This window comes from Eublepharis macularius, chromosome 2 (assembly GCF_028583425.1).
Source record: "Eublepharis macularius isolate TG4126 chromosome 2, MPM_Emac_v1.0, whole genome shotgun sequence".
Taxonomy (NCBI): Eukaryota; Metazoa; Chordata; class Lepidosauria; order Squamata; family Eublepharidae; genus Eublepharis; species Eublepharis macularius.
In genome coordinates, this window is record NC_072791.1 from 46,722,179 (window position 1) to 46,747,506 (window position 25,328).

The 25,328-nt window shown below is 40.7% G+C and overlaps 2 protein-coding genes across 6 annotated transcripts in view; one reads left to right on the top strand and one right to left on the bottom strand.

Moving 5' to 3' along the window:
- The window catches only part of LIN52 (lin-52 DREAM MuvB core complex component), an 81,400-nt gene extending 70,949 nt beyond the window's left edge, over positions 1-10,451 (bottom strand). For 4 of the 5 annotated variants that reach the window (XM_054972811.1, XM_054972810.1, XM_054972808.1 and 1 more), the window contains exons 1-5: positions 9,610-9,650; positions 8,911-8,985; positions 7,416-7,453; positions 6,688-6,754; positions 5,210-5,293 (exon numbers count right to left, since the gene is read on the bottom strand). In XM_054972811.1, coding sequence (XP_054828786.1) covers positions 5,210-5,293; positions 6,688-6,754; positions 7,416-7,453; positions 8,911-8,985; positions 9,610-9,643 — 298 coding nt within the window. In that variant the 5' untranslated portion in view covers positions 9,644-9,650. Of the gene's footprint in view, positions 1-5,209; positions 5,294-6,687; positions 6,755-7,415; positions 7,454-8,910; positions 8,986-9,609; positions 9,651-10,398 lie in introns of those variants that run through there. The other variant, XM_054972809.1, reaches the window with a different exon arrangement.
- A 315-nt stretch (positions 10,452-10,766) lies between these two features.
- On the top strand, positions 10,767-25,322 carry ALDH6A1 (aldehyde dehydrogenase 6 family member A1). Its single transcript, XM_054971145.1, has 12 exons — positions 10,767-10,867; positions 12,241-12,300; positions 12,954-13,028; positions 13,516-13,677; positions 15,628-15,706; positions 16,192-16,494; positions 17,166-17,287; positions 19,036-19,225; positions 20,034-20,215; positions 23,005-23,184; positions 23,668-23,766; positions 24,032-25,322. The coding sequence occupies exons 1-12, from the start codon at positions 10,814-10,816 to the stop codon at positions 24,134-24,136; spliced, it is 1,611 nt and encodes a 536-aa protein (XP_054827120.1). The 5' UTR covers positions 10,767-10,813; the 3' UTR covers positions 24,137-25,322.
- Positions 25,323-25,328: the final 6 nt, after the last annotated feature.

Sequence of the window (25,328 nt, forward strand, 5' to 3'; positions counted from 1 at the left end):
ATTGGACAAACCAGCCAACCTCTACGCAAAAGAATAAATGGACACAAATCTGACATTAGAAATGGAAACATCCAGAAACCAGTGGGAGAACACTTCAATCTACCAGGACATTCCATCAAAGACTTAAAGGTCACTGTAGTTCAACAGAAACCTTTCAAAAACAAAATCCAACGGGAGGCTGCTGAACTGGAATTCATATGCAAATTTGACTCTGTCAAGCTGGGACTGAATAGGGACTATGAATGGTTATCACATTACCACAGGTAACAGATTTCCTTTACAGAGGTGGGGTCTGGGGGAGCTCAGTGGCACCTGGCGTGGGCTTTCGGGAACCCCCTCCCTCCCCCTCCCCCCCTAATTGCCTCTTCCCTCTCCTGCTCTTCAGTATTTGACCAGTCTCTGTATCAGGCATCTGACGAAGAGAACTTGATTCTCGAAAGCTTATGCTACAATAAAATTGGTTAGTCTTAAAGGTGCTACTGGACTCTTTTTGATTTTGCTACCACAGACTAACACGGCTAACTCCTCTGAATCTGAAACACATTCCCTACAAAAACCTCTGAAGAAACGTTTTACCATACCTTGATTAAAATTCAGGATGGCGCGATAGAACAGCTGGGAGGGGGAGGACAAATCTTGCCTAAACACGGACAAACAACTTTTGTACAATCTGATTAATCGGTGAAGCCACATTACCTTTGCAATGGGTTTACTCCAATCTGTATGGAAGTGACTTAGTATGCACATGTACCTTAAGCACTGGAACAGCGATTTTGTGATTAGGTTGTTCATATAGCAACAGCCCTCCCCAAAGGGTGTAGGTTTTCAAATGATTTTCAATCATTCTCTGAGATTTTGAAATGGTAGTCTGGAATTGCTGAGCTTCTAAGCAAAACTGATAAAATTTAGCAGCATGGAAGTGGGAAGAAATCCTACTGTCCAAAATGGCTCCTGGCTCCTTTTAACAGCGACTGATGCTAAAGCAGTCTATTAGTAGGTACCCCTTCCCTTCCCTACAAACATATGCAACATAGGCCTGGCCGCAGCTTCTAGTTTCTTCCCCTCTTCCTAACACTATAAGAACATTAAAAACAATGCTCCAACACCACAGCAATGCTTAGGGCCCAAGACTTCTTGTTGCCAGCCATTATTCTATACAAAAAAACTAAATTCCTGCTACTATCCCCTGTCAAAAAAAAGTACTTGCATCCAAGTTCAAGGGCTATATTAAGAGCTTGCTGTTCTCTCACCCCTACGTCTACAGTTACTGGACAAAAAATTGGAAGATGTGGCAGTGTGACTGCATTGCGTAACAGGCTCCAAGTTTTATTTCTTAGGGATGTTCAGTTGTCACCTAAAAGGGGCAAAGTCTTTCTGTGGTAGCTTCTGAACTACAGAATACTCTCACTTGAGAGGTTTTGCTCTTCTTTGAGAATAAAAAGTCTGTCAAACTTTTGAGAGACAAATTCTCTTATTAAGGGTGCTGGTATGGGTTTTACTTCTCATATTTAACTGCTAAAAACAATAGTTAAATATACAAAAAATCTTGAACAAGTCCTTTCTGAGACACCTTGGAAAATCTGTTGAAAGTACTTACAAAAATGTCATAAAATAACTTTATGGAGGTTCCTAATGATGCTTAGCAAGACAGTACATTACTGGTAAGCCATACAAGACTATTTTCCTATGTCTTTCAAACAGCAGCCATATATGATAGTCAGAAACATTCCAGGATTACACAGCAAACATATTAACACATTAGCAGTTTTATAACAAGTGGTAGTCACATATGGAACTATACATCCATAACTTGAAACTCAAAATTACTAGTTATTCTAGGCTCTCATCCAAATTTAAAGAGAAAACAAAGAATGACGATAAGCAATATGTGTAAATCAAAAAGCTGTAAGGGAACAAAAATAGTTCTGATTAAAAATTGTTATCCATTTTGATATGCACAAAAATGCAAAAGTACAGTATTGCCTTAAAATATGATAGGTGCTGTAGAGAAAAATGGAAAATGAAATATGTATTATTCTTCATTGTTATTGTCAATCTTTGTTCTTTTTCTCTCATTGTATTCTTTTTTTCTTTACTTTTTTCTTCTATTTGTCTGCCCTTTTTATTGGGCTTTTAATCTTATTAATAAAATAAAAAAAACATCCTAAGCACCATATGTGGATATATTGAAAATGAAAGGCAGCATAAAATAATACCATGGCCACAACATTCAGACAAAACTAAATGGAGTACTACATTTAAAGGCCTCAAGGAAGGATAACAAAAAACATTTTCCCTTGCCCAATGTCACTGAAAAGCACCAAGAAGCTCTAGGCAGCCGTCTGCTGCCATCTAGAGTTTATCAAGCAGCAGCTCTTGTAATGCCTCTATAGTCAACTGCTCCAAATAATAGTTTTATTACCTTGTTTATTAGTAATACTTGTAGCATTTAATTTTCCATAAGGAACTTTGTCTTTAATAAAAACTGCCCCAAGATAATCTAGATACATATTTCTGCTTCTTTCTGTATTTATGCTTGTTAGCAGGTTTCATGGTGGGCAGACGGAAGAGAGATTTATCCAACCAGATGAGACACACAATAGGAAAAGCCAGTCACTGTACAGATAAGAGACATATTGAGCCATGTAACTGCTGTAATAGCACTGAGTCTTGTTACACAGCTCACAGTTTGGCCCTGTGATACCTACTGCTACGGAAATTTTCTTTGAAGTTATATAATCTGTTTCTGTCATCAGTGTGATGATGTAGCAATCTATGCCTTATTTTCTCCCAATATTTTAATGAATTGCTAGAAATGAGAATCTCATTCACATGCAAATGGTGCAGTCTTTCCTCACGTCCAGACAATTTCAATGCTGAGATAGTCAAGACAGACGGAATAGGCCAAGACAGCATCCAGCAGACTCAAACCACATCTGACTAGTCAGAAAATCACCAAGGAGCACAAATCTAACAAACAGGAGGCTGAACATCTCGAAATAAGGCCACAGAGTATTGCAAAAGTCTGTGCCACGTAGGCAGAGAAGCATAAAAGAACTCAGAACAGAGTTCTGCTGCTGGTGCAACTAACCTGCTTTCTTTTGCAAACTGCGGGTATAGCTTCCTCACTATCCAGCACCATACAAACCTGTATCTCAACACTCATCTTCTCAACCTAGAAACAGCTAATTTCATTGACCAGCTGGATAGTTCCCTGTCTAGGCCTTAGTGGCAGCTCACAATGCCTAGCAAGCTTTTCCCTTCTTGCTCCTGCAGCTTCCACTGTCAGCCAATGACTTCCTTGTTGGAATCACCTTCAATACCTGAATAAATTGTATAACTGAACCAACTGAACCAGGGCACTGTTTTACCAAACTTTTAAAATTCTTTAAATGCCATTTCCTCTCCTCCTTTACATTGAGATGGAATACTGTACTGTTGTTACTAAATCAGGCTTTGCAGAAGTATTGTGCAAAGGATGAAATGCTGTTGGGTAAACTATGCCTGATCATACTTGTACTCGCATATGTATTTTTATTAATAGCTGCCAATGGAAGTTCTCTCACTGCGTTAAGACATTACATAACTCAGCTTTTTAAATAAGGTCAGTATAAATGTTCTTATCTCAAGGTTATTCATTTTTGCGCATTGGTTTATTTGTTTTACCTTAGGAAAAACCAAAGTACTCAAACCTATGTAACTGACAGGATAAACTGACCTTAAGCAGTGTGTTAAACAATAAAGAAAAGCTGTGGTCTAGAAAGGCTTGCATTCTAATCTGTTATCTATGAGGCTTGCATGCCTTGCATGTTATACTCACTTTTCCTAACCTGTCGTTACTTGTATCTGTGATTTGCAAACTTTTAACCTTGTGGAAAATCTTTTCACACTGTCCCAGTCACAGAACCCTTGCATATCTTCCATATCTTGCAAAAAAACAAGGGGCTTCCTGTTCACATGAGACACAGGCCAGATCTCTTGGGGCTCAATATCACATCTTCCAAAATTGTAGACAAGTTCAGGCCCAAAATGCCTCTGCAAATGCACACTGTAATGGTCTTTAGGGAAGACTGTTGTTAATAATCCTCTTACCAAGCAACTCCTGATAAACTTCTGGAGAGCCTGTATTACCCAGAACACAGTTTAAACAACAGTGCCCTAAACTGTGAGCTTAAATTATAGGGCCTGTCCACTCATAATATATGAAAGCGCTTCTTGAAGTATTATACAAATAACAACATCCAAGTTCTGAAGGAACTCATGTCATGTTCACATCTGCTTTTATGAGAATCCATGCCATGCTTCTAAGCTGTATTGGCATGTCAAACTTTCCAGAGCAATGTGGAAAAATCCAAAACAAATCCACCTTGGATCTCAGTGAGAAAGGCAGACTATAAATAAACAACAAGAGCAATAATAATAATTTCATAAAGGACTAGAATTAATGTAATCGGTATCAGCAGAACAACACATCACTAACAAGAAAATCTTTGTGGCCTGAGTAATCTCTGGAATTTGAGGTTTCAACCAAGAGGTGTAATAGCCTGAATAGCCCAAACTAGCCTGAGGTCATCAGAGCTTGGAAGCTAAGCAGGATTGGCTGTGGTTAGTACTTGGATGGGAGACCACTGAGAAATTCCTAAGTTGCTATGCAGACAAAGGCAAACCACCTTGGTTCATCTCGTCTTGAAACCCCCACGAGTTGGTTGTTACTTGACAGCACTGAACTATTATTATTACCAACAGGTGAAGCAACAAACTACTTGCGAACAAAAATTGCATACTTTAAAAGGTTGTTATTCTTCATGAGTTGTCAGTTACCTGTGATTATAATGTACATGTTGCAAGACCCACCATCTCCATTAACCAAGGGACTATCAGGCCAGTTTCCCTGGTTGTTCCTAAATCAAATGTGCTTTAGGAGAAGGACAGAGATTTCTCTTATGGAATAGGTCACTAACACTCTTTAGCACTCTTGACAAGGTACAGGAAAGATTTTACAAGCTAGCAAGACAAAGCGGAACATGTAACTTACTAAACCTTTTCGTAGCTTACACGTGCATATACACACATACACACTCACATGCCAACTACTGAACACATCCTTACTGTACATAGAAAGTTTTCTTGCAATGGCTCTATCACAAAATTTACCATCCAGGTTACACCTTTTAAAACAGAATACATTCTAGAGCTATATAGTACTTACATTCATCAAGCCCCAGCTGATATGCCAGATTCTGTAGACCTCTCACCTTCTCCATCAGATTAGCAGTCGTGAGACTCCCCAACTCTAAAAACAAAGAATATGGCTTAAGGTAATTGCCACAAGGCATGCAGTGCAATCCTAAATGAAATTGCACTCTTCTAAGGGCTATGGTCTTAGAAGGATATAATTTCCCTGAGGGATGCACTGACAGATGTCCAGCAAAAAATTTTCATGCTGTACCTTTAATACTATTCTTACATCCAAACTTATTTCTTCTAAAGTATGTTGTATACCATTGTCCAAATATAACGAGAGAGAGAGAGAAAGAGAGAACATTGCACAGGCTTAAATAAATGGATGTAAGTTCCTACACAATCATCTTTAGATGTTAATATACAGCCTGAGCGGTGTAGCGGTTAAAGCATTGAGTTAGGATCTGGGAGACCCAGGTTCAAATCCTTGTTCACCATGTAAGTACACTGAGTGACCTTGGGCCAGTCACACTGTCAGCCTAACCTACCTCACACAGGGTTATTGTGAGGATAAAATGGAGGAGAGGAGAATGGTGTAAGCCACTTCAGGACCCCACTGGGGAGAAAAGGCAGGGAATAAATAAATGTTTCGGGATAAAGTTACAGATAAAATTAGTCACATGAACATAGACTAACTATCAGAGTTTAATATAGACCCTTCTGAGTCTAAGCATATGGTGTATGCAATCTGATCTGAATTATGTACGCTCTGAAGAGCTCCTTCTGGAAAATAACACTTAACCTTGGCATTGAAAATGGTAATATGTAATACTATAATAACATATATTTCCAGGTAGCTTCGCCACTACACAGAGTTGGAAAATGGGGTGGGTGGGGAGGAGGCAGTGTTTGGGTGTGAGAGAGCACACATGCCTGGAAAAAGAGAGATGAAAACGCGGGGGAGCCTAGAAAGAAAAAGAAAGTGGGAGCCAGTATGGAGAAATAGGCTCTCTCTCCTCTGTGAGTTTTGTGGGTCTCCAACTTGTCTTATATAAGGACAGGCAGCTCCATAGGTTTTTCTACCCTGCTTTTGGAAGCTTACTTTAGAAATTTACTTTGTCTTTAACATGATTTATCCAATATTTTCAGAAGGATTCTGCATCAGTTTAATAAGTCCTCTCATGCACACCAATATCTATTCAAGGATATGTGATGTGCACCTCTCAATCAGTGAAATAACTCCAAAAGGGTCAGTGCAATGGCTTTACATTTCAGAACACTGTAATTACAGACCATTTTAATAGTTCTGTAGATTTCCTCACTAGGAGGTAGAACTTGACTTCAGGAAAAGTGTACATAAGGTAGGAAAAACCTAGCAATCAATTCCTTGAAGATAAAACCCAAACCAAACCTTCACCGCTTTGTGAGTCTTTTAGACAAATAAAAAGACCTTACTCATTTCAGTTACATTTTTAAAATTCAGCACAAGCAAAAAGAACAACTCACCCTTCAACATATCAATGTCATCGTTCTCTAATTCAGCCATCCACTTGGGAGGAGAACTGGTGATCGGCTATTTATTGAAAGACAAAGAAAAAATATGATGACCTATCACTTGGATAAATTTTGAATTATCTGACATAAAATGTGGCTGTTTAGCATATTCTAAGAAACCATTCTAGTTAAATAGAGCATATCTATGCACTCTCTGAAGTCAAATGCAAATGACAGAGATTGCTTAAGATTTTTTGATACTGGAGACAGAAAATCAGAGCTTATCCACAAAATGATGGTATAACAAACAGTGCAACCTCATGCAGAATTACCCCAGTCTAAACCCGCTGATTTCATTGGGCTTTTACACTGTATATAACTGCCAGTTACTTCATTTTAACAGCATGCCAAAATAAGCTGTCCTATCTAAAGATTAGGGCTGGCTTTGGCAAGAAAGGTAAAACCATGACATAGTTTCATTTAGCCCATTTCACTGAATGAAGTGGCCTTCCCTGCTCTATAGAAAGAGAGAAAATCCATCGTTTGATAATCTTAATAACAAAGTGGTAACAACTCATACACAAATGTTCTGCTGTGCTAGCATGAGAATCATATGAGGATATTATACAGAAATGACACAGAGAAGTCTTATACCTTGGTAACAACAGAAATTCCAGAAAGACAGCAAAAACATAGCAGGAAGAATTAAAGAGACTAAAGCCCAATAGGATATTACTTACACTTTTAAAAGAAGCAGCAAATTCAGCAACACCTGGTACTAAAGACAAAGCAGATACAGTTACAAGCCATATAGTCTTACATCATCCAAAAGACTATTACAACCTAATTAAAGAAATTCCTAGAAGAGATTACTCATTCTAACTATAGAAGATTTTACAATTTGCTACACTTGTATTTTACACTGAATTCTGCAACTATGGTAAATCCACCATTAACTAATATTTGTAACACTTCTTTGTACTGCTCAGAAGTGATTTATTGCCAAATTTTCCAAACTACACTTTATATTCCATAGTATCGTACTGTTTTTGCTTGAAGCATGTCAATACTCTCAATTCTGTGCTTAAATAAGAATCAATGTGCCAAATCCATAACTAAATAGCCATCATGAACAAACTCATTTAGGTAAGGGCAAAGTAGATGTAGTGAGTACTTTATCCTGGATTTGAACCCAGGTTTGCAATTAGTGTTACAAACATACATCTCAGAGTTATTTCAAAAAATAGGGAAGTGTCCTATCTCTTGGTTTGGCCTGATTCCTCCTATGTTTTTGGTAGCAGGTATTTATTTTTATATGCATACATCCGTCACCATACTCAATATTACTTTAAAATAGGAAAAATGCTCAAATAACTGGAGGAGGGGCTAAAGTATACTGGTTATGCCTCAAGTACTCGACTTTTCTGATTCGGCATGAGCTATGCTGAAAACCTGCTGCCATCCCCTCTCAAAAATTTAGCCCAGAAAAGAAAAATGTAGGCATGTATGAAGGGCCGGCCCTGACCTGGATGGCCCAAGTTAACCTGATCTTATCAGATCTTTGAAGCTAAAGCCCTGGTTAGTACTTGGATGGGAGACCACCAAAGAAGACCAGGGTTGCTGTGCAGACACAGGCAGTGGCAAACCACCTCTGTTAGTCTCTTGCCTTGAAAACCCAACAGGGATTGCCATAAATTGGCTGAAACTTGATGGCATTTGACACATACACACGAAGGACAGTGTGTGTGCTACCAACCAGCCTCCATTAACAATCTTTGTAGAAAAGCAACTGGATCCTAACCATGTATCTCCTTTTATTGGTATTAAGAAGTGAAAAAAACTTCAGGACTGTTAAAGAAAAAACAGCACACAATATTAGGTATGTTTTGCTGAACAAAAATTAAACACCATGCTTCTGTGAATGAATGCACGTTTATCTTTGTGTGCTATTCCAGAATCAGTTTGCAAAGAGGAATGGGGAACTAGGTTTCTCCCGTTAAGAACAGCTTTTCCCCAGGCCTCAGATATGTGAAGACCCTACTTGTTAAGCCTTTATATACTCACAGCTATGAATCCAGTGTTTTAATAGAGAAAGGAAGACAAAAATGGCTCTTAATGGCACCTTACTCTTTTTGCTGGTAAAAAGAATTACAGAATCTCTCTTACAACAAATTACAAAATCTGAGCACACCACAATCCCTGTCATCCTTCATGTCCCACTCAAGCACAACGTACATTGCTCTGGCCAGAGGTCTGGTGAAGCCCGGTCTAACTTCTCAAAACTCAGCAGTGAGGCCTCCAAGTCTGCACCTAGAAGAAGGTCATGAATCCAATCATCATATTCAGCAGAAACATCCCCATGGCAACAACATACATTTCAATAATGCTTGTTTACAGCCCTGGTAATTTCTGGGACCTGTAAAGAAATAGCCTATTAAAATTTTTGTTAGAGTGAATTAGTAAGACCTATCAGTTCTCAGATTTAATTCCCTCCTCAGAGTCCTTAGAAGTTAAAGCTAGTGTGTATGAGCATACATTTTATCTCTCGTACTGATAGATTAAAAATGAATGTATGTGAATATTAATGCCCTGTGCAGTGCAGTTTGTCATTTCTGTTTATTTGAACTTTTGATATCATGTTTCAGGGCAACTGTTTTTTGTCCCTGACTTCAGCAGAGTCATCAATAAACAGTTGTATCTGGGTGGATATATGGAACACAGTATAGCAGAATAGGAATGTATAGCAAAATCTGACAGCACTGCTCTCTACTTAAAAGATTGATTTTGTTGTTTAAATCAATACAAGGCAGATAATTTCAAGGTAAATTAATACAGCAAATAGAACTTTTAGAAATGTTTACAGTGGTGTGTGAGAGAGGGCAGGCAGTGATCATGGTGTAAAAATCAGGACGTTTTTAGCATGTATCTACCTACTATCATTAGGAGGACATGCTTTGAGTGACTGCATATTTCCAGACAGTGGTATTATTTAGGATAAAGATGTAGGAATTCCTGAGGCCTCATCAAATAGGATCTGAAACAGAAGATGATGACAACTTGGTCCCTTTGGCCTACTTAAACATCTCAGTCAATAAACCTGACTGCATACATATTCATTTTGCATATATGCACATTTAGGACTTACCTCACTAAATACACTCAGATTTAGTAAACATACATGCAATGAGATTAAAGGTGTTACCTGAACAAAGGACACATTCTGCAGTCCTTAAACTAACCTGCTAATTCATGCTATAGCTAGAAAGAGTCCACCCCTCCTAGAATCTCACTTTAAACCTCAACAACCATATAGGCATATACAAGATTACAGCCTCTCAACTGGGCATACCCTTACACAAACAGAAGTCCCAGTGATTTCAACAGGGTTAACTCCGAAGCAAACACACATTGAGACCTGAACCCTACATTACAGCAGGTTGTGCTCAAAGAGAAGACAAAAAGATGAGGTAGTGCAACTGACTTTAAACGGCTGACTGACTTTAAACGGCTGATGAGAAATTAGCTAACAAGCTAATTTTTAATTTGTAGAATATTTTTAAACGGGGAAAAAGTTTTAGAATGCGGCTTGTCTCACTACAGTCTGAAGTGGTATACTCTCCTCCGACACCAGATTCTACTACATACGTAAACCAAACCTAAATTATAACCATAACAGCTTTTTACCCGTCACTGAAAGCCAAGAATTTCACCAGAATACCTCACCTATTTCACCTTCCGTAGAGCCCGCCATCTTTGCCCATCACGTGACATCCAACAAACACCCCCCCCCCCCGCGAGAATCTAAACATATGACGAACCTGCGCCTGCACCGCCCCGTCACTCGAAAATGCTGGTTTCTAGCCGCCGAGGCCCAGAAGGAAGGAATCATCCAATAAAAATCCGTTTAGAGGGGGCGTTAACACATGAATAGCCAATGGAAATCTGGAAACGAGGGGAGGTGTGGCGAGGTGGCCGGAGAAAGCGAAACAAGGCGGGCTCAATAGCCTATTGGCTTGCTAAGCTTTAAGGGGGCGGGGATGGAGTGCGGATCGTGGGCGCGATTGGTCAGTTGGGGAAGGGGCTGAGCGAAGTTCGGTGGAAGAGAAGGGGGAGTGCTTGGCAGGTGGTCGGGAGCAGGATGGCAGCGGCAGCAATTCGGGGTTCCCAGGGAGGGCAGCGCCTCTGGCTCGGGGTGAGAGTGCGTGATGGGGGAGCAGCTCCTGGGAGGGGGCCACCTTCTGGAGTGGTTCGGTTCTGTCATGTTTGCCACACCCCCGTGTGTCAAAAGGCCCTGAGTCAAGTCTTGTTGAAAGGCACTTCGGGCAGCTTCAGACCTCGCGGTTTGGAATTCTTGCCCGACTGGGCTGTCGTGAATATAAAATGGAGGCTCGTGCTCCGCCTTGAACTCTGTGGAGGAAGGGTGGGATTCCTTGCAAGATTCTTAGCAACTGGATACAGGGCTACACTGAAACTTTAACTCACTGGAAGGGTTCCTGGCCTTTGGTAGCCCGGATCAAGCTGCGTCCGGCGGCCCTGACAGGTGTGGAGTGGGTCAGAGTTGAACAGTCCCCCTGCAGAGCTGCCAGTTGCCTCACCTTGTGCTGGGTCTACCTAATATTCCTGTCTGGTTGTTGGTGGGCTGCAATTTACATTTTGCCGGCTCCTACCCTACTTTGTGCTTTCTGTCTTTACTGAATCAAAAAGAGTCCAGTAGCACCTTTAAGACTAACCAATTTTATTTTAGCATAAGCTTTCGAGAATCAAGTTCTCTTCCTCAGATGCCTGATACTGTATCAGGCATCTGACGAAGAGAACTTGATTCTCGAAAGCTTATGCTAAAATAAAATTGGTTAGTCTTAAAGGTGCTACTGGACTCTTTTTGATTTTGCTACCACAGACTAACACGGCTAACTTCTCTGCATCTATGTCTTTACTGAAGCTCTTAATCTGCATGTTTACCTGAAAGCATCTCCTATTGAAATAATGGGATTTATTCCTGGGCGAGTATGCATAAGAGAATTGCTGCCTTAGTTATGGTTCAGCTGTGTGAATATGGGGCAAGGGCTAGAACGGATGTATTTATTTTGTAGAAAAGAGCAAGAGCCCAGTAGCACCTCTAAGACTAAAAAAAATGTGTGGTAGGGTATGGGCTCTCATGAGTCATGGCTCACTTCTTCAGGTACAGCTAGAATACGTGTTCATGATGGACTCACCCATCATGGACTCACGTTCTAGCTGTATCTGAAGAAGTAAGGTGTGACTCACGAAAGCTCATACCCTATCACAAATTTTGTTAGTCTTAGGGGTGCTGGTGGATTCTTGCTCTTTTCTACTGCCACAGACAGACTAACACAGCTACCCATCTTGATCTGTTTATTTTTTGTGTGTGATATATTCCTGTACTTCACACAGAACAGTTCACAAATATATTTGCTGTGCACTAATTTTGTTGAGCAATCTGTATCTGCTAGAAACTAACACATGGGTTGTAGGGTCTAAATGAACCTCTTTAAAAAACTTTTGAAGACATAGATAGTTCTGTCTTCCTGCTTTTCTGTGTTGTAGATCCCTGGGAAGGTGAAGCTCAGTTGGCATTCCTTATCCTTTTTCTCATCATCTTCAGTGGTGAGTTGTTTTATTACATAAGATATTGGGAATTAGTATAGAAGGAAAAAAATGGAAATTTCCCTTTTAAATGTGCCGTCTGAGGCTAATAAAGCTAATGGTGGAATGAATGGTATCCTGATCAGTTCCAATGAAAAGATAGCTGCAGGTAAATCAGAACCTCCTATTTGGGGGAAAGCATGGTGGGGAAACTGGGTGAGTAAGCTGCTGGTGGAAGAGAAGACTATGTGGACAGGTGGATGGGAGCCAAGAAGACTGGGCCAGGTGGGTAAAGAGGGGGCAGGAAGGGTGTATGTGAGCTGCTCCAGGATGAAGAACCAGGGATGCAGGTAGGCGAGAATATGAGAAATCAGAAAGACCAGGCAGGTGGCAAAGGAAAAGAAAAATTGCAGCCAGAGCATTGTGGGGTCTGGTGGGAAGAGGAATTTCCAGACTCCTACCAATCCCTTTCCTATTTATCCCTACCTCCATGTCTCCTTCCTTTCCTGTCTGTCTTAGGTCAAATTTGAGGTTGCAGATTCTTCAAGGTTAGGATATGTCGTCTTCTGGTCTATAAAGCACTATGCCTATGGATGGTGTTCTATAAATCATTGTTAATAATTACTATGGCACTTGGGTAATCTAGCCACTCACCAGCACTTTCTCTCCTACAGCCAACAACCAAACTATTCATTGATGGCAAGTTTGTTGAGTCCAAAAGTAATGAATGGATTGATATCCACAACCCAGTAAGTAAAGCAGGTATTCTTTTTGTGCTCATCTTCTCTCTGGGCTCAAAAGGTTTGGATTGTTTAATTGACCAATGTAAAAAAAAGCTTAGGATTGCATAGTAGAACTGCCTTATGCTGTTAAAGCCTTTCCTTTCTTCATTGACATCAGACTCTTGAAATTCTTGGCAGATAATTATTTGACCAAGCTTCTAAGTTTTATACAGAGAAAACAATTTAGACTGCTTTTAAGATGAGCTTTCTTGCCAAAGGGCGCATCACTTCACAATTTAACTAATTTCAAATGACCATTGATTTCTTTGAGACCCTGTCTGATCCAGGTGGCTTCTTCCCTTGGCCTTTTGGCATCTGTTCTCTGGGCCTAAAAGTGTGTGTGGGGTGCATTTAGCTAACCCATTTTTGTATTCTGGTGTGGCCTGAGGCCTAAACAACTATAAGTGTGCTGATGTAACAAATAATTAATTTCACTGGTTTGTTGTCCTAAAAGGCCACCAATGAAGTGGTTGGTCGTGTCCCCAAAGCCACACAGAGTGAGATGGAAGCAGCTGTGGCTTCGTGCAAAAAATCCTTACGAAACTGGTCTGAGACGTCCATTCTGAGCAGACAGCAAGTCTTCTTGCGATACCAGCAGCTCATCAAAGACAATCTGGTGAGGAACCTGCTACAGTTCTTGACTAATTTGGTATAAAAATGGAATTAGCATATGCTTCCTGCAAATTCATTGTAAAGATTAGCAACATTAAAGGTTGAAAACAACTTTACACTTTTAATCAAAATAACCAGTTCAGGAGATACTTTGTTCTTTATTTGGAAAATTTGTACGTCACCTCTCTAAAACTATAAGACAGCTCACAATAAAACAATAATAAATAGCAAACAAATAAAACTTCAAAACAAGTCAAACCCATAAAACCAGGTCAACAAAATATGTCAGAATTTATAAGTAGCATGCAATAAAGAACCATGACAGCCTGGTTTAGAAAAATATCTGAGTGTGTGTTTGTTGTATTTGTTTGCCAGCTAAACATTATTTCAAGAAGTTTGGATATCTGATGAAAATGTTTTTTGTGAACATGAAGGTGAGGGAGATTTTTTAACTAACCATGTGGCTTCACAGTTCCCTTCTCCACTTGCTTGGAGTATTCCACAGAGCCAATGTTGTATAGTAGACTAGGATCTGGGGAACCTGGGTTTGAATCCGCGCTCTTCTATAGAAGCTTGCTAGGTAGTCTTAGGACAGTCACTCCCTCTCAGCCTAACTTATTTATTTATTTTATTTTTATTCGATTTATATTCCACCCTCCTTGCATCAGCAGGCTCAGGGCAGATTACAACCAAGTTTAAAATCATATTTCACAGTATATACAATTAAAATCCATAAAACATCTTAAATACACAGATTAAAATACACACATATATACACACATATACACACACACACACACACATATATATATACATACATACACATATGTATATATGTATGTATGTATATATATGTGTGTGTGTGTGTGTGTATAAAAAAAACAGCGGCACATAATCTAAATGACCACCTTCTTAGCCATCTCCGAAGCATTTTGGCAGGGAAATATGAGAGATGGAAGTATCACTAGTAGGGAGGGCATATGTTGTATTCCCCTGGCTCGGGGGCACCACCTCGCATCAACCAAATGCCTGGCGGAACAGCTCTGTCTTACAGGCCCGGCGAAAAGCTAACAAGTCTCTCCGGGCTCAGGTCTCATTGGACAGAGTGTTCCACCAGGCCAGGACTGAAAAAGCGCTGGCCCTGGTCGATGCCAGGGAGGCCTCCCTAGGGCTAGGAATCTTCAGTAGATGTTTATCGCTAGAGCAAAGAGTCCTCTGCGGTTCATATGGGGAGAGGCGGTCCTGCACATATGCCGGTCCCAGTCTGCAGAGGGGTTTATAGGTTAGTACCATAACCTTGAACCTGATTTGGTACTCTTCCAGCAGCCAGTGCAGCTAACGCAATACCAGTGTTATATACGCATGCATTGGCGTTCCGGTGATGACCCGCGCTGCTGCATTCTGTACCAGCTGTAACCACCGGATCAGGTTCAGGGAAAGCCCAGTGTAGAGTGCGTTACAGTAGTCCAGCCTAGAGGTGACCATTGCTTGGACCACTGTAGTCAAGTCGCAGGATGAAAGATAAGGGGCAAGGTGCTTGGTCTGTCGAAGATAACAAAAAGACCACCTGGCAACCACAGTGACCTGATCCTCCATCATCAAGGAGGGATCCAGGATCACCCTCAGGCTCCTAACTCTCGGAGCTAGTGTAAGCACCGCCCCATCAAGTGTAGGAAGCCGGGGTCCCGAGTCCACGTTTCCGCGGCTCAAGTACAGAATCTCTATCTTCGCAGGGTTTATCTTACAAGGTTTTTGAGGATAAAATGGAGGAAAGGAGAATGATATAAGCCACTTTAGGTATCCATTGTGTGAGTCATCCCTTCTTCATTGTGTGATGATAATGTGTCCTGTATCTTGCTGTTTGTCTCTGTAGGTGTATTGAGAGGGTTTCTCTGTGTTCACCTTTGTTGAGATGCCGTTTCTGTATCTTCTTGGCTTCTCTTTTTATCTCTAGAAAGAAATTTCAAAACTCATCACCTTGGAGCAAGGGAAGACCCTGGCTGATGCTGAGGGAGATGTGTTCCGAGGCCTCCGTAAGCTGCTTGTGTGTGCCTCTAACAGCTTTCACAGGTTGAGGGAAGAGTGGAAGGTTTCTGAGTAAGAGTTTTAGGACTATAGAAGTATAGCCTTCACAGAGCTTTCCCAAAGGGGCACCTTATAACCTAGAAAATAAAGACAGCATTTTCTTTCAGGCCTTAAACCTCCTTTGTATATTTTTTTCAGTTTAGGCTTTGATATACTGAGATTTTTGTTCACCATTTTTTCCTTCTCAAATACTGATAACATCCTTTATAGTATAGTGTAGTGTGTGTTTCTATTGGAACAGTTCATGCTCTGAACAGAGTAATTCTTAAGCAGATGGGCTACTGCTGGCCAAATAGGAAGTATTTATGGACTGTGATTGCTGTAGTTATGCTGAAGGAGCTGCAAACAATAAGCAAGTCCTACTGGTGTTAAATAAAAGGCATTAGGAAGCCGAGTAGCAGGAACTGAGAATAATGCCTTTTTTGTGTTGCAGAGGTCGTTGAACATGCTTGCAGTGTGACGTCCCTCATGCTGGGTGAGACCCTTCCCTCCATCACTAAAGATATGGATACTTATACCTATCGCTTGCCTCTGGGAGTATGTGCCGGTATTGCACCCTTCAATTTCCCAGCCATGATTCCTCTTTGGATGTATCCCATGGCCATGGTGTGCGGCAACACTTTCTTGATGAAGCCTTCGGAACGTGTGCCAGGAGCCCTCATGTTTCTTGCCAAGCTGTTGCAGGATGCCGGTGCCCCAGATGGAACACTGAACATTATCCACGGGCAACATGAAGGTAGTCGCAAGGCAGGCATTCAGTGTCTTGGGGTTCCTTTCTGTAGACAGGAAGGGGTTAATAAGCTTGATATTGAGCAGAGAGACATAAGTCAGATGTCCCTGGTATGATTGGTTTTTGTTTAAAACATAGTTTGCTTCTGCCAGAAGAGCAACACAAGGACAAAAAGTGCTGACACAGCTGGTATAGGCCTGCTGGAAATGTAGGTTTTACACCCCCCAAAAAAAGCTATGAAACCTTCTCATGTGTTGGTAATTATTAACTATTTCCAAATATGTATCTTTCTCACTTTTCCTCCTAGTATATTTCAAAACACCAATCCACATCAGTTCCCACTTCATCAAAAAGCATGCTATGGAAAGCCTGGAATAAACCACGCTTTTCTTTGCAGATACTAAGCTATGTGAAGAAAACTTGATCGTTCAACTGATGGGGGCCTGGGAGCTAGGAGAATACGGGGGAGCATTGGTAAATTCAAGTCAGTCCCCTTAAAGGGATAGCATTTCTGGCTTTCAGAAATTCAGTGAGAACATCCAAGATGCTGGGGATATGGGCAAGTGAAGAAGAAACAGTCTGGGGGTTTGTTCAAAATGTGATTACTTTGTCTGAGGTCCAAGAAGAAGCTTGTAATGAGAAAATGTAACAAACTTTTCTTTTGCTTTGTTTTTAAGCTGTGAGTTTTATTTGTGACCATCCTGATATCAAAGCCATCAGTTTTGTGGGATCTAACCAGGCTGGAGAATATATCTATGAAAGGGGTTCCAAGAACGGCAAGAGAGTCCAGGCCAATATGGTAAAGCCCAGCAGAGGGGAGGTGTTGACTGTCCTGTGAAAACTTTTGAATATTGATACCTTTAATGTAGCCATTTCATAGGAATAACATTTGAAGCAGTTGTTTTCCCATTTTGTGTATGAAAAAGCATACATACATTTTAAGTATGGTTAATCAAATTCTGTAAATATATATTAAGTAACTACTACACAAATCTCGAGCAGAACATTTCAAAGATAACAAAAGCTTTTTTTACAAGTATTGTTTTGGTAACAGCCACATATTCGTTTAGGTTTTCTTCTGAAATAGTTTGAAAAGCCCTTCCTCCCCCATGCATGCTCAATACTTTGAGAGCTATGTGGGACCTCTTATTTTTCTCTCTGTACCTAAAGAGCATGTTCTGGGAGCTCTACAGTGAAATAATACAACTTTTTAAGCCTCACATTAGATCTAGATTAGACCATACATTTTGCCACGATAGTAGGCAGGGCATTCCAGACCCAACTCTGATCCTGTCTCAGACAGATAGTAGCTGCTGGGAACTAAGTTCTGAAGCATGCCAGGGTCCAGTTTGAAGCATGGCAGGAAGAATGGCTTCAGCTCCTTCCCGTGCATCATTTTCCCATTCTTGAACAGCTCCAGGCAGTGTTATTTGCCTCATTGGAGGCTGCATGTGTGCCCCATCAGTATGTGTGTAGCCTTCTTCCCAAGGGTGGGGTGGGGGAGGAATCTTCCCTGGGCCCTTTTGAGTCAGGAAAATTGCATGTGAGGAGAAGCTGAAGCCCCTCAACCTCCGGCACTGCAGTCCCAGTCCAAACTGAGCCTTGGCATACTTGGGAACTTAGCTTTTTGTAAGACACAAACCCCTGATGCATCCACTTACTTAAAAAATATTTCTAAAATCAAAACTAGATGATACATTTTGACTCAAGTAGGTTCATTTTGTCCAGCTTGACTCAGGGCATAACCTATCATCTAGTTTTGATCTTAGAGATACCTTTTTAAAGTAAATAAGTAGATGATGCACATATAATGTTTTTTTCTTTTCTCCAAGTCCCTGGGGAGGGCACAATGGCATTATGGGCTTTTCTATCTTGGAATGTACCACAAAATCTTCAAGTCTGACTCCTTGCCTTAAAACTAGATCTTGCTCTTTACTTCGTTTATAAACCAGCATGCTGCAGATTCTAATGTGCCACAGCAGTATTCCAGAGTGACCAAGATGCACTGGTTCAAAGGCAACTGCTTAAGAGAGCTCTAGCTGATTGAAGCACAGTCCTGCAGATGATCCGTGCATGTCATGTCAATCAAAACAGTTATTATTTGGTCATCTTGAAAACCATGGCTGTAATCCAAAGCAATGCATATAACAAAAGGCAGGTTTTCAGTGTTTCCTTTGCAAAGACAGCCTTCCCTACCCCTTGAAAAGCCCCCTCCCACAAAAAAGTAGTTGAAGACCTACAACATTATTCCAGAGATAAAAATTGGCTGTCCCGTCTGTGTGTGTATATATGGAAGTACTTAGTGTATGTTTACAGGCCTCTTTGGATTCCTAGCTTTTATATTCAAAAGCAGGGTAGAAAACCTCTGGGATCTTTAACTAACTAGATCAGTTTTGTAAGTCAGTCTTCACGCTGTCAGTTCAAACGTGAAGCCTATCTCCTTTTGTTGTGCCTTGTATTGGTGCATATGTCCACTCTACTTTGACCATGATGAGCTGGTGATGGTTACATCTATTGACATTTGAAGAATTGTGTTCCCTCTTTTAGGGAGCTAAGAACCATGGAGTGGTGATGCCAGATGCCAATAAAGAGAACACCTTGAATCAGTTGGTGGGAGCAGCTTTCGGAGCAGCTGGACAACGTTGTATGGCATTATCTACAGCAGTATTGGTGGGAGAGGCTCAGAAATGGCTGCCAGAACTTGTAGAGAGAGCCAAGAACCTGAGAGTTAATGCAGGTATTAATTTATGTATTATATTCAGGTAGTTAAATGGTGCCATTGGGAAGATCTGGAACAAATGAGCATGGCAAATTAAAGTGTATATGTATATGCTCATAAATGCTGTTTTGGAGCACAAAGATTGGGGCAAGTGTTGTCCATTAAAATCATAGTCTTGCTATTTTTGTAAGCCCTCTTTTAAGGTGATCTCTGCTTGATTATAATGTCATAAGCTTCCTGCATATTCCTTGATTTAACAGTGTAAACAACAGCTACTGTAGAACTGATTGCATTGTATTGTCCTGAAAAATTAAAATATTGCTGTCTCACTAAACAGTGAATTACATTGAAAGGGATTGTGTATGCATAGTGCTCTTTAGTTGTTTCAAACAACTCTTCAAACAAAAGTTTTAAGTGAAACTGAAGAAAATAAAAATGGCTTCTGAATTTTAGACAAACTGATGATCTTGTTCTGCCCCGTTATTTGTACAATGCATACAAGCTAACTTCTTTTGAAAGGAGTTAGCTTGTATTCATCAAATAATCACTTGCTTATTTATTACTCTATACCCTGTCTTTCTGCCCATGGGGACCCAAAGTGGTTTACATTGTTTTCCTCTCCTCCATTTTCTTCTTCAACAACTTTGTGGGTTTCATTAGACTGAGAATGTGTGACTGGCCCAAGATCATTGGGCAAGCTTCCATGGCAAAAATAGGAATTCACACTTGGCATTCCCAGTTCCTTGTCCAACACTAACCACCACTGGGTAAGAGCTCTGTCTTGTTATGGCATTATATTTTAAATGGACTTACTATTTTATTATAGGAGACCAACCTGGAGCAGATCTTGGGCCTTTGATCAGCCCTCGGGCCAAGGAACGTGTCTGTCAACTCATTGACAGTGGTGTGAAGGAAGGTGCTGACATTCTTCTTGATGGACGAAATGTTAGAGTGAAAGGCTTTGAAAATGGCAATTTTGTTGGACCGACTATACTGGCTAAAGTGAAGGTGAGCAGAAGGGGGACTATTTCATCTTAGGAAGGGGCTGATGTTTGAGATTGACCTGTGTTTGTAGCAACACTCGGGCTGGGAAACCTCATTAGACATATATGCATGATGTTCACAGTCAGGAGTGAAAACACTGGATCTCTTTGATAAACCAGCACTTCTCTGTTGGCTGAATGAGTTGTGGCTGACCCAGGTGGTCAGAATCCAAGACTCAGAGCCAAGCTACAAGTGACACCTGACACAGGTTGGACACTTGTCAGCTTCCCTCAAGTTTTGATGGGAAATGTAGGAATCCTGGTCTTGCAGCTGTAATGGAGAGCCAAGCTGTAAAACCAGGACGCCTACATTTCCCATCAAAACTTGAGGGAAGCTGACAAGTGTCCAACCTGTGTAAGGTGTCACTTGTAGCTTGGCTCTCAGATTGGCTAAGAAAACCTTTTTACACATGTGGGAGGGAACATTGAAAAGGAGCGCCTGCCTGCCTATGAGGTGGGGTGGGGGTGGGGCTGAGAATACAAAGGACAGCATTCTCCTTAAACCCATTTCAATAGGGAGGGAAGATCAGATGCTCAGGTACTGTAAGTTCCAGATTAGATTAGCAGTCTTTGTTTCATTTCTTTCATTAGTCTTCACACCATAGTTCTATAAGATGCATACTCTAGAAGTATGTCAGTAGAATAAACCTTCCATTTGTTTAAGATATAAAAAGACTGACTGGTTCCTACCTAAGTGCCTGTGATCTCTTAGAGCCCTGTTTGATGGTCATGTTATCAAACTAAGAGCGGGGGGATAAAACCAGGTGGTGGCAGCTGAAGAGGGAAAGGCACCTAAAGCCTCTTAAGAGATGCTGGGAACTACAAGGGATTTTTATTGAGGATGCTTGAATTTCCTTCAGAATGACTTTCCTCCTAGTTTCTGATAGTGGCCTGTTAGGTGTTGGGCAGAAGCATTAGTGGCATATCAGGTACAGAGAAATTAAAAACTAAGGAAGGGGAAAGCCATTTATTTTAGGATGGTCTTTCCTTGAGTCATCAGTGGACTGATGACAGACCCATACGTTCTTGGTGTGTAGTGAAATGTTAGACACGGCATGGTGCCTAGTTGGTGAATCAGGTTGTGCTTTAAGTTAAGAGATGGCTGATAGTATGTTCATGGTGACTGGTTAATATATTGAATGTAGGAGATAACGAAGGCTTCTTCCTGAGCTTAAACAATGGCAAGTGGATGTGTATACAAGACAGCAGTGCTGGGTTTTAGAATTTCAGAGGAATAGCTATGTCATTCTTTTGTAGCAAAATAAAGTCCAGTGACACCTTGAAAACTAACATCATTTATTCCAGCATGAGCTTTTGAGTCAGAGTTCACTTTTGCAGATGCTAAATTTTGGAATGCCTTAGACCTGACTGGCCTATGAACAATTACACGACACCAGCCAAGAGTCAGAGCGTGAAGTGGTTGCTATAACACGGGCAAGAGGGTAGTTCCTTCCTGATAAACTTCAGTACAACTGAGGGCAATAGAAACTGTTTCTGCCTGAGTGATCTTCTACCATGATTGAGGTTATGTTCTCCTTAAGTCAGACCCTCAGCGAGTCTGCATTTTCATTGTAACTGATCTTCTCAATTCAGCTTGCTAAGGGGAGGAAGAAGCAAGATGGTGCTCACTTAATCTGTGTTTCCTCTGTGATGCAGGTAGGGCTCAGTTTGCTCCCTACTCTCTTGCTGAAGGCCAGATTGGAGCTGGAAGTGGAACACTTCCACAGTGAGAAGAAAAGTATCTCCTCCAAGACAAGAGATTTTTTTTCATTTTTCTGGCCCTTAACAACCAGGAGCTCAGAATGGGGTTTGAAGCTGCAGTACTATGTCAACTCACATTGCAGTCAGTTCCATTCAACTTAGTGGGCTTACTTTGAAGTAAAGATGTAGGGAGTCAGACAATACCTCAACAATCCTAGGAAGATATAAAGTGACTGCCACAGTGTGTGAGTGAATGAATCAAAAGACCCACAACAGTAAGGACTAGCAACTTAACATAAAGTCTACAAAGTACAGCACACACTTATGGTGTAAGTTACTAACCACTTTTATGAACAATATTAATCACAAAGGCCACTAGCCTGTTCCTTTTCAATACAAAATGAACACAAGGATTGCACAAACAGAAAGTCCACACTCCCCTAAGGGGAAGACGTCCCAAAATTGTCTCTTAATGAAGCGAGTCACTCCTTTTTACTTAATCACGGTGGTCAAATGATGAACACGTTCCAATGACCAGCCCCCAGTCAGGAGATTCCACAGAGGACGCCAACCCTGCAGGGAGGACGGAAAGCCACCGTACGCTCAACAGGGCGCAAGCTGAACTCCTTGTATTGAAAAGCAACAGGCTAGTGGCCTTTGTGATTAATATTGTTCATAAAAGTGGTTAGTAACTTACACCATGTGTGTGTGCTGTACTTTGTAGACTTTATGTTAAGTTGCTAGTCCTTACTGTTGTGGGTCTTTTGATTGATTATCTTTGTTACCACACAGTGTTCCCCTCTGTATTTTTTCCTACAGTGTGTGAGTGAGCTGAGGGAGTCGGGCTCTGAATGTGGGCTTCTCACATCTCAACCAGCCCATTGGCCAGTGCACCACACTGGCTTATGTTAAGATATTAAATATTACAAACAGTAGGGTATAGCATGAAAGAATAGTCATTGTATGAAAAGGACATGCCAACACCGATATGATTTCAGGATTTTTGCAATATTTCCCTTGTGTGATCTGCAACAACACTTTTTGTTTTGCTAGCCTAACATGACCTGCTATAAGGAGGAAATTTTTGGACCAGTTCTAGTGGTCCTTGAAGCGGATACTCTGGATGAAGCAATCAACATCATAAATAAGAATCCCTATGGGAATGGAACTGCAATTTTTACCACTAATGGAGCCACTGCTCGGAAGTACTCCCATTTAGTAGATGTTGGGCAGGTATGTAAAAGTCGGTTATTCATATGAAAAGAACTTGGATTTGTTTGAGCCTCCATCTCCAGCTAAATGTCGGTTGAGTTGAATTATCTCTGAGAGCTGCTGCCAGTCAGAGAAGGCATTATTGGGCAAGATGGACCAGTTTTGGTCTGATACAGTGTAAGGCAGCATAATGTTTGAGTTGGTCAAAGAAGTTAGCTGTGAATAACCAAGTTTCCTACAAACCCTCCCCCCAACCACACTAACCCTTACACCAGGCTGGCTTCCTTTAGCCTTATAAGAACATTATTTTATTAATGAGGTACTACGGCTGCAAAAAAATTGTTCAGCAATTGCTTAATGAGTCCAAGGAAGAACATGAATTTGGACTTGAGTTGCTTGGATTCTAGGTCAGCTTTTAGTGCTCCCCTGTCACTGACAGCTGATTACTAAATTTTGTGCATTTGATTTGTTATATAATACAATTGTTGGGTTGGTCTGGTCTAGGTTGGTGTGAATGTTCCAATTCCGGTGCCTTTACCAATGTTCTCCTTCACTGGCTCTCGTGGATCCTTCAGAGGAGATACCAATTTCTACGGGAAGCAGGTAAGCTTTTGGAAGGAAACACCTGTTTTTTTCCTTGTCTCCAGTTGACTTGCTACAGCCGGTGTTCATAGTAAGAAACTTCTATGATATGGACACTGGAAAGAGAGAACTTAAGAGCATGCTAGGTTTCAGTGTTGAAGGGGAAAAAGTAGCATTTTTAGAAGGAACTTCTAAGTCTTTGGAGGGAAAGGAGGGAAAGTCTTTGATAAACCTGCATGAACCTCCAAGGCTTATTCTCTAACATTTGCTCTTCATTCTTTTTTAGGGTGTGCAGTTTTACACACAGTTGAAGACAATCACATCTCAATGGAAAGAAGAAGATGCCACTGTTGCTAGGCCTGCTGTAGTTATGCCAACCATGGGGAACTAAAGCAGCTTCTTCCACTGGCTACAAAGATACTGTTGAGACTATTCTTTGCCTACTACAGTACACGCTACGCCCAGAAATTCTTTAATGCTAGTGTTGCCCTTTTTGTTTCAGGACTTTCATTTCTAATCAGGTTGGCTATGGGCCTTTTTAACTCCAGGCTGAGATTTTTTTCATCTATGTATTAGCTAACTAAGCTTCATTTTTGTATGAATTTCTCTTGTAAAGAAAACACTGTACTGTGAGCAGTTAAACAAAAGTAGGATCAGCTTTTTCTGTCCACTTCATTTCACAGTATTAAAATCAAAGCTCTGTTTGGCATGGAATGTTACTATTTTGTGCCAGTTAATTCAGATGCTGCTACCACTCTACATCTGTTGTCCTTCTACTGTAAAATTCCAACTCATCTTTTTGTCCTTTAGAACAGAGCAATACATTTTGTGAAAGGCAAATCTGAACAGCGTTAGATTTAATGAAGTAGTCATCAGGAATTGAACACATAGAAAATAGGTGTTTGAGAGCGCAATGAGGAGTCTGTGATACCTTGCCTTCACTTGGAAATTCAGTCCCATTGTGCCTGTAAGCAAAGTGATAACCTGATTTCAAAATAAATGCCTTCTGCCTTTCAAATCCACATTGCCTACACTAATATTCTTACAGCCACAATGCTGTATGATTGTTTCTGCTTTTCAGTGCTACTAAATCCTCCCAGAACCAATGGCTTGCCCCCTTAAAATATTCTTTAATAGTCAGTGTTGAGATTTACTTTCCATTGCTCAACCAAATGTAAGTGGAGAGCTTCCTGTAATTGTAGGCTGTCTAGGACAAGTTCCAGGTATGTCTTTTAACCTACATGCTATATGTGTATGTTAGTTTGCAGATGGAGGACTTGGATTGCATAGTGCAGTGTAGTGTACACAGGTTAAGTTGTAACTGGTGCAGCCATGGGATGATGTAGTTTTTGGCTTCTTAATGTTGCTGATATAGCAATGACAACTTACTGAAAGTACTTCCTTAAAACTGAAAATCATGCTGCTGGTTTTGCCTAATCTGACATTGGATGAACTTATTCTGTTTTGCAACTAGCAAGCACAAAACAAAATAATTGGTTACAATGGGTTTTCATTTGTATAGTAGAAGGGGTTTCTGATAATCAAGTTAATCATGAATAAAGTTATTAAATTCAGAATCCTTT